The sequence below is a fragment of the Bacillus rossius genome, chromosome 12 (assembly GCF_032445375.1).
Source record: "Bacillus rossius redtenbacheri isolate Brsri chromosome 12, Brsri_v3, whole genome shotgun sequence".
Taxonomy (NCBI): Eukaryota; Metazoa; Arthropoda; class Insecta; order Phasmatodea; family Bacillidae; genus Bacillus; species Bacillus rossius.
In genome coordinates, this window is record NC_086339.1 from 31,893,342 (window position 1) to 31,903,215 (window position 9,874).

The 9,874-nt window shown below is 41.6% G+C and overlaps 1 protein-coding gene across 1 annotated transcript in view; it reads right to left on the reverse strand.

The window, feature by feature from the left end:
• The window catches only part of LOC134537288 (whirlin-like), a 205,320-nt gene extending 196,295 nt beyond the window's left edge, over positions 1-9,025 (reverse strand). The window contains exon 1 of the mRNA XM_063377563.1: positions 8,734-9,025. Coding sequence (XP_063233633.1) covers positions 8,734-9,025 — 292 coding nt within the window. The remainder of the gene's footprint in view (positions 1-8,733) is intronic.
• Positions 9,026-9,874: the final 849 nt, after the last annotated feature.

The following is a 9,874-nucleotide window of genomic DNA, read 5'->3' on the forward strand; positions in this document are numbered from 1 at the left end:
TTGAAGTTTCTGGACAAGAGGGCAAAGGCAGCAGAGCAAGTCCATCTGTCTTCAGTTAGGTGCACCAGGCCAGTCTTCTCACAAAACACTTCAAGCAACCGGGTTCTTAACATAAATAAGTGGCGTCCGATGAATGTGTCAGACTCAAACATACCCGGTTTTAGAAAGACTACACTTGTTTCAACTCAAGACAACCTGAAGTGTAGTGTGTGCGACGGATTTCATGGATTGCACACCTGCCAGGAATTTCGTTCAAGGTCGGTTGAGGATAGACGGAACTTAGTGCAGGCGCAGAGGCTCTGTTATAACTGTCTGCGGGGACAACACGTGGCAGCACAGTGTAAGTCTAAGTTTCGCTGCCAAATCTGCCAGGGCAGTCACCATACACTCCTCCACATTGTCACGGGACAGGGGCCTAGGAACTACGCAGCGAGCTCAGATGACGATGGACGGGGTGAGGAAGAAAGTCCAGCAATTACCATGTGTGCATCAGAAGAAATGAGGCCGGTCAATCCACCCACCACAGTGCTGTTAATGACGGCATTGATACGCATCAAGGACGGTGCAGGTCAATACCAAGTGGTTCGTGCGTTACTAGATAGTGATTCGCAGTCTTCCTTCATCACAGAGGCGTGTGTACAACGGCTGGGACTAAGGCGACATCGTACAACTGTGAGTATTGCTGGGGTTGGCAACACTTTGATCCCGGAAGCCAAGGGATCAGTTATTTGCGAGATTAGATCACACCAATCACCAAAACTTCACATCACCAGCAAGGCATTAATTCTTAAAAGAATAACCAAGGACCTACCATCAACCAAGATTGCCACTGGGAGCTTAGTGCATCTAGATGGCCTGCCGCTGGCAGATCCCCAGTTCTCTGTGCCCAGTGCCATAGACATGCTGCTCTCTGCGGAGGTAGTGGCAGAAGTAATGACAGGTACTAAGATTCATGGACCACCTCATGCCTTCCAAACCCTATTCGTATGGGTACTGGCAGGCAATGCTCCATGTGCACAGTTCACTCAGCAGGCATCAGCATCATTACTGGTACGCACTGACATGTCCCTAGACCTCGCTCTTCAACGGTTCTGGGAGGTTGAAAATCTCCCTAGTAAGACCTTCACATCCAGGGAAGATCAGATCTGTCAACAGCACTTCCAAGAGACTCACAGGCGTGACAACCAAGGCAGGTACGTGTTGAGGCTTCCGTTTGCACGTTCAGCAGACATTTTGGGTGATTCATTCACAACTGCCCTCAAGCGATTGCAGGGGAAACATGTAGCAAGAATATTCAGGCATTGGCACCCTTCATTGACTTACAGGGAGTCGTCAGGGTGGGCGGCAGGTTACAACATGCCTCTATTCCTGAGAGGACGAAGCATCCTATTCTGTTACCGGCGCAAAGCAAACTTTCAGAGTTAATTGTGATTCACTTTCATGTTGGCCACCTCCATGCGGGCCCACAGACGACTTTGTGTCTGACACGGCGGCAATACTGGATAGTCTCTGGAAGAAGTCTGGTTCGCAAGATGCTTCACAAGTGTATGAATTGTTTCAAGGTGAGAGCTACGGCATTGAAACCACTCATGGGCGCACTACCAGTCGCAAGACTTACTCAAGTCAGAGCGTTTCGCTCTGTAGGAGTTGATTTTGCAGGACCATTTCTCACTACCCCAGTCAGAACACGAAGAAGAGTGACGTATAAGACCTACATGTGTTTGTTTGTCTGTATGGCCACTAAGGCGGTACATCTTGAAATGGTGACTGATCTTTCTGCAGACGCATTCTTAGCAGCCTTGAAACGGTTTGTCTCACTCCGAGGAACTCCCACGGAAATCTACTCTGACAATGGTACAAACTTTGTGGGTGTCAGTAACCACTTGAAGGAATCATACAAGACTCTGTGGTCAGGCGAGCCTCGACAGCACATCCTGTGTGAAGCAGCTCAACGAGGTATCAAATGGCACTTCAACCCCCCCGCAAGCCCTCACTTTGGGGGCCTCTGGGAGGCGGCTGTTAAAATAGCAAAACAACACATGAAGCGAGTAGTGGGGAACCTGCTTCTTACCCTAGAGGAATTTGTCACTCTGCTAGCACAAATATCAGCGGTGATGAACTCTCGGCCACTGTGTGCGCTGTCAACAGACCCTGAAGAGTATGATGTACTCACTCCAGGTCATTTTCTGGTTGGCGAGCCAATGACTGCTGTGCCAGACCACGATTTGATGAATCTTTCCCTAAATAAGTTGGACAGATGGCAACTTGTTACCCGCTTGCAACAGACAATGTGGAAACGGTGGAGTGTGGAGTACCTCCACACCCTTCAACAACGTGCTAAATGGACCACCCCAACACCTAACATACAACTAGACCAGCTGGTTTTGGTCCAAGAACCCAATCTTCCTCCACTTAGATGGAAGACTGCGAGAGTCACAGCTCTCCATCCAGGCCAAGATGGGATAGTGCGTGTTGTCACACTGAAGACTCCTCAAGGGACATTTGTGAGACCAGTGGCTAAAGTTTGCCCATTGCCCATGAACTAACCATACTAGTTCTTGGCTAGTTCACATTCTTGTTAGGTATGCCGTAGAGTGGAGTAGTTTTTTTTTGTTTATATGTTTACCTGGTGATTATGAAAATACTTATTTTCGGTGGGCGGAATGTTGAGGGTTGCTGTGTACTTTTTTTAATTGTGCGACTTGGTGCCTTCTTGCACCACACGGACCTTGGGACAGTGCTGCGATCTGTGGACTAAACGGACAGTTACGCATCATCATGGCGTCGGTTCGAATGTTGATGTATGTGCTCGAACACTGTACTTACTTGAAAAAAATCAAACAGTGTTGTCTAAAGAACGGAATAGAAGCGAGAAAAGGAATGTTTTTTTTATTAAAAATTCATAACATTAATGAGGCCAATAAACTAAATAACATTAAATTATAAATACCAGCTTTACTCACCAACGTTTACCTTTTAACAGATAGACCTGCATTCTTGAGTGAACTGTCTACATTGGAACACATTGTAAGTGTTCTAACACGCAATTTTGTGTGCATAAAAAATCTGTAGTTTTAAATCATACAAAATAATTAAACACAAAAAAATTGCAGCTAAGTAAAATAAACACAGATAATGTGCGTGTAACTCACCTGTGACATCTGTTTAGTGAAAAAGAAGGAAAACACAATATAAGAACAGGATTTTTCATTGCTTTTGTCATAAAACACCAAATAAAATAGACAAATAAACCTTAAAACATAAATTAAATTCATAAATGAATTGCACTTTTGCAATCAGGCATATACAAAAAAAAACAATACATGGGCTCCAAACAGAAAACTGTGTATTGCCAGTCATTCGTGAGTATACTAAAGTTTCATTGAAAAATTTAAAACATAATAAATATACACTGGGAGACAATTCTACCATGTAAATTAAAGCATATTTATGCAGAAGTAACACCGTGCATTGTTTTTAAATTGCAATTTATGTAAATTTCTCCAAAAAAAAATTATTTTCAGTAGCATTTGTAATTTATAGCGGAAATACAATTTATGATACTTCTGAAAATAGGTGTCTAAAAAAGGGGGAAAAAAATTACTGTAAAAGTACCAAAATATCACCATAAAAACCATTCCCGTTTTTTTTATTATAATAGTATAGTTTTTAAAAATTCATTTCAAAACGCAGATAAAGTTTTGGTACATAGGAAAACTACAAATAGCTCTCGTTTATCTGCCATAATCCATTTTATTAATTTGCCATCACATTTATTAAATTGGACGTACATCACTAAAACGTTTCCTTAATGTAGGTCTATCTGTTCAATATAAAGTAAAAGATTCCACAAATAACTCACACTAATAGTTTAGTCTAGTCATGCTCAATTAATGTAATTATAATTAAAATTATAAAAAACCATACGTAAGCATCACATTCCTGCGTTATTAAACGCGTTTGAAAGAATTTTGTGACGTTGTGCAGCAAATAATTGCTTTACATAAGTTTCAAAAGAGTCAGATATTTAGGTTTTGGCGAATTAGAAAATTAAAAAAAAAAAAAAGTGCCTTTCAAAGTAAGAATAGGAACGCAAGTGTATTGTTCAGACACATTTATAATTTAAAATAAGTTATTTGTTTAAATTCTTGTAAGTGATAAACCACCAACAAAATTAAAAGTGTTAATTATATATTTCAACGAGAACGTATTTACTACGAGACTGTAAGTAGTTACTTTAAAAACACAGCTGGGTACCAACAAATCACAATTTACATTAAAAAATTAAATTATATTGCTAACAATTTGAACTAATTGAAAAGAGATTCTAAATAACATTCTCAGTATTAATATTTGTTACAAAATATTGGCTCTTAATAATGAGATATTTATATAAATTTATTACTTGTCAGAATAATTTCCATATAACTTCGGTAGATACTAATTATTTACGGATAAGTTCTAAATGAAAACCCTACATAGTTAAGATTTAATATTTAGACGCAACGAAAAGGTTTTAATATAAACGCCAAGTTAAAAATAAATGTTAAGCAAAATAACAAAAAAAAAATCGGGAAAATGCTGTATATCAGTGCGTTTATTTAGAACGAAGAAAATATCTGGATATTCTTCTAAAGAAGGAAAATTAAAATGATATTTGTTTTTAAAAAATGCGGAATGTAAGTAAGCTATTTTAAGACATCTGAGAAAACAATCCGAGAAAAGTCAGTAATGAGTTAGAGAAGTTGTAATTATTGCGGGAGCGATAGTTTATTGTTTTAACTCTGCTTTAATATGGAAACATTTAGTGACGGCTGTAGGCCCTACCATCCGCCAGGCGAGAGTTGGAAACGAGAGCTCGCAGTAGTAATTGTTGTAAAAAGCACATGCACCCTATTGTTATCATTAAAAGAGGGTATTAGTTCTGTCGTCGTTCCCCAGGCTTTGTTTAGTGAAACTTTCGTGTATACCTTCATGTATTTCTTTTCTGAACTTCAGAGTTTCGTAAACAGACATGTCATTAGAGATACACAAGTAACAAAAATATGCGACATAATGCAAAGAATTTACCATAGCCTAAATGAATCGGGAATTTTCTCCTACTGTTTCTGATAAAAAATTATCCAATATCTGTATCAGGATGTCTCGACAGGAATTCAGAAACGAGTTCTCCAGAATTTACACCCACGGAGTAACAGGCGATTTGCCTAAAGTCATTTCGCCTAAAGGCGTTTTGCCTAACGTCGAATTGCCTAATGGATATTTGCCTAACGGCGAATTGCCTAACGGCGAATTGCCTAACGGCGTTTTGTCTAATGGCGAATTGCCTAATGGCGATTAGCCTAACGGCGTTTTGCCTGACGGCGTTATGCCTAACGGCGTTTTGCCTAACGGCGTTATACCTAACGGCGTTTTGTCTAACGGTGTTTTGCCTAACTCCTATTTGGCCAACAGCGTTATGCCTAGCGGCGATTTTCCTAACGGCGTTTTGCCTAAAATTAGGCAAAACGCCTTTAGGCAAAACGACACATGCCTAATCCACGGTCTTACCACGCAGTCACTAATTATGTCTCTGTTTTGAGTAAACACAACCGGAGAATAATTTGGAAATCATTTCGTCTCAGTAATTTTTTACACAAGACATCAACATATATTGAATGCAGATAGAGAGATAAATTCTCGGGTAAATTTATTTTTATATTTAAAGTATGATACGTCCCCGCATATTCCCGGAGGATTTGGAATGTTGGCAGTAGAAAGGGGGAAAAAAACGAATCTTAATAAAGCCATACATACCCAAAGCGGAACTCGAACTCAAGATCATAGATCTGAAAGAAGTGCTACGCTGTAAATAAACACCAACATGTTCCCTAATCATCGGTACCGATACAGCTGTGGATTATTGTTGTTTTCAGCTACACACTACACAATAGCAGTGCAATGAGATAATTATGTCGCAATCGAATGTAATCAAGATAACTTTTAGCCTCCAGTAAACAAACGAAAGTATTATTGGTATTACTGACGACTTTCTGGAATCACCAGGATCTCTGCATGTGAGGTGTATAACCGGGTTATAATCCCTGTTTACCTAACCTGGTTTCAGTTTGCTATAGAACAAGGCCAGGACGGTTTCTTATCAAAGATCTGCATTGCGTTCATTGCGTGCAACTGTTTCTCAGATTCTTTCGGTGAATGATCCGTCACGGAAAACAAACCACTAACGGAAGAACCTCCAGGATGGGTAGCTCTCCATTTACCCCAAGTGTCTGCTTCTGACATCAACCCAACAGTTCAATATCGACACGAATTAATTTTAGCATCGGGATGTCAGCAAACTCTGTGGCACAGCATTGTCACCCGGGGGTGTCGAAAAGAAATGACATCGGTCCAGCAGTGTCATATCGGTGGCATAGCATCAGCATCAGGGGTTTCCAACACTCAGCACCGGTGGTGTCGGTAAAAAAAAAAAACTGAATGCGGCCCAACAGTGCCATTTCGGCAGAATAACCTCAGTACTGGGGGAGTCCATCAATATTCGCGGTACAGGATCGGCATCAGGGATATTCGTAAACTATTTGTCATCGGCTTTAAATCGGCACCGGGCTATCGGTAGCGGCAGGCACATTTTTCGTGGAAAAAAAACTGAACTCCAGTTAAGACTGCAACATAGCTAAACCCGCACCAGCGGTTTCTTCCTCGTGATCGGCGGCCATTCTGCGAGAGAAGTCGTCGCCTTGTTGCGACCGAGCCAATCAGATCGCGTTTTTCTCCCGCACTGAATTACTGTGATTGGTGTTCCAGCAGTGGACATGCGCGTGAATTGAATCTCACCCAATAATCACGAAACACAATACGATGCTACAGTGTTTCAACTTCCAGCTAATCTCGGGATCTTTTCGTGGAAAATGCACGGCCCTAGCTATCGGCAATGTCCGCGGAATGCAGTCTAGGACCTAGTTGCTACTGCCATCGTACCTCAACCGCTATCATGGCACCTTCGCCATTATCACGCTAAAGATTATTATCAAATATGTACCAATATCTAGAGACCAGAAAAATTCGCAGATTCATTTCGCGATAGTCTGAAATACATACACGTATACTTTTAAGCTGCTTTTCCTATTGGCTCACTGTTCGTCTGGGCGACTCTGGGCCAATGAGAAACCCTCAACCAAAGAAGTCACGAATCACGGGCAAACCAGTTGACACGACTCACAAGTCAGCAGCCTACGAACTGGCGTTATTTGCCCGAGTGTACAGAGGGGTGTGTAGATAGACTATCCTGGAGGTCATCGAAAGCGCGAATTTTTCAGGTCCCTGCCAATATATAGTCTTGTACACTATTTTTTGCAACTTCGAAGTAAGGTATTATTGACGGTGAAAAGCATTCTGTGACGTAGTTGGTCACTTTCTTCCTCACAGTCGCGGGATGGAACGGGCACCGGGGGACGTCAGGGGGTGAGAGGTACTGGCGACAGGAGGGGGGAAGCCTTCTTTTCACAGACGAGAGAGCCAAACTCCCGATCGTACATCTTCGGTTGTTTTTTTTATTTTGTTCATTGTAAATAAATAAAGGCGGTGTTGATAAAAGGATACTAATGGTCAATTAGGTTAGGTTACCTACATTATAAATACTTTAAAACATTGTGGACGGTCGATTTGGTTAGGATAGCTACATTCAAGATTCTGTGAAATCTTGTAAACGGTTTCCTAGCCCTGGATAGCTACATATTAAAAAAGTTATTTGCTAAGCAACCATGAAATGATTTTACAGTATTTTTTAATGTAGCTATACTTACCTCATATAACCAACCATCCACAATGTTTTAAAGTATTTATAATGTAGCTAACCTATCCTAATCGACCGCAAAAATTTAATGCCACGCCGGTTCATACAATGAGATAGAACGGGAGGGAAAAAAAGCGAGCATGAACTTCGGGGAAGTTCGGGTTTTGACTGTCTCGTCTGTGTGAAGAAAATCCTTACGATAATAAAAGTTTGTTTACTGTTATATCACACAACATATGTATTTGTGTACACAATGGATAAATATAATACTAATTGTTTGCACTTGTTTAATTTCAATGTAAAAATCAATTAAATTATGCATACAGTGGGGTAACATGGGACTCATAGGTTATGGTACATATCTTTTTTTTTTTTTTTTTTTTTTAGCTCTTACTCACCAATGCCGAGAAAATATAGACGGACACCCGGGACTCGAAAATATCATGACTTCAGTGAGGAAATAGTGCAGAAAGCTATTGATCGTGTGAAGAACAGGGGCGTAGCCGAGGGGGGGGGGGGGGGTTAGGGGTTTCAATCCCCCCCCCCTTATCAACAAATTTTTAATTAATTTCTTTTTCATCACTCAAACAAATTTCATATTAAAATTAATAAAAAAAATTACCATTACAATATTTAAATTTAAATACTGATAACTGCTAAAATAGCACTATTTTTTTACACCTTAAAATTCAAAATTTTCCCGGGGGAGGACCCCCGGACCCCGCTTTAATACGAGGGGGGGGGTCCCGCATGCTCCTTAACACCCCCCCCCCCCATACGCAAATCCTGGCTACGCCACTGGTGAAGAAGCGTGGGATGTCAATCAGGGAGGCAGCAGAAATGTTTGGAGTGCCAAAATCAAACATTGCGGAGAAAGGGGTTCCCGGTAAGAACAGTGGGGGTTATGGGCTTCCCCGACAGGAGAGGAGGTTGGCACGCACCGGAGTCCTTGCCGCCCTTGACGCAGATGCCGAAGCCGTGGCCCGAGTCGGGCGGCCGCGTCATGGTGACGGTGCGCACCAGCAGGTCCTGGTGCAGGTTGGGCGGCAGCTCGCGGGCCTGCAGGTGCGCCGAGGAGGGGCTGCCCGCGGGACCCGGGTGGTGCGGCGTCGGCAGCCGCCCGTCGCTCAGCAGCCGCAGCACCTGCCACACCGGCCGGCCCTTGATAACCACCACCACTTCTTCTACAGCACACCCTGGCACTTCAAGTGGCCATTCTTTGTAATAAAGCATATTTTAAATATTTATTGTTCTACTCTACTGCATTGTGACGCCCCTCGTGCCCTAAAATTATATTATTTTAAATTAATTTAAAAAACCTTGGAAACTGCTGGGCAAAATATTAAGAAAATTAAAGTTAATTACCCAAGGTGGCACGAGGCGGTGAACAAGACAAAATTTACACTCCCTGCACACTAGTAACTTGGGAGTTCGTGGATCGTTAAATAGAAGAAGGTATGTGATAAATAAATACACTACATAAGTAGTTTGGCCTATAGGTTTCCCTGGTTTATTTTGAAGAGGTTTAGTTTTCACATTATTTAGATATCACAATCAAGATCTTAGCAAGTAACAAAAATATGGGGGCGCCCCGAAATTATTTAAAACAACACATATTCAAGTTTAACAACGAACGATTACATAAACAAAAATTTAAAAATTAGAAGTACCACACCAAAATTTGATTCGTCCAATGATTACGTAGATAATTAGTTTCCTTGAATCTACATGTTCTTGAGGATTAAGTTCTTAAATCACTGCTCGCTGGTAGGCTACTCATTCTTTTAATGTAGTTCGTAGATAGAAAGGGGGGATATGTTTATTTTACATTATCACCCGGGTCTTCATGGTAAGACATCGGGTCGGGAAAGATATCTTCTAACGGGACTCGGAGCTCGAGGTCCAGGACAACCAGCTGGGAGCAATTTGTCTCCCCAGCACTTCGACCCTGTCTGAAACACAAGTCAAATTCAAAACGAATTAGACCTGCTTCCAGACAGTCATACACAATCGGCGCGACAGGCCAACAAACGGGAATTTGGGGAGGAAAAAAAAAGCCGGATTACTCACCAAACAGGGTGT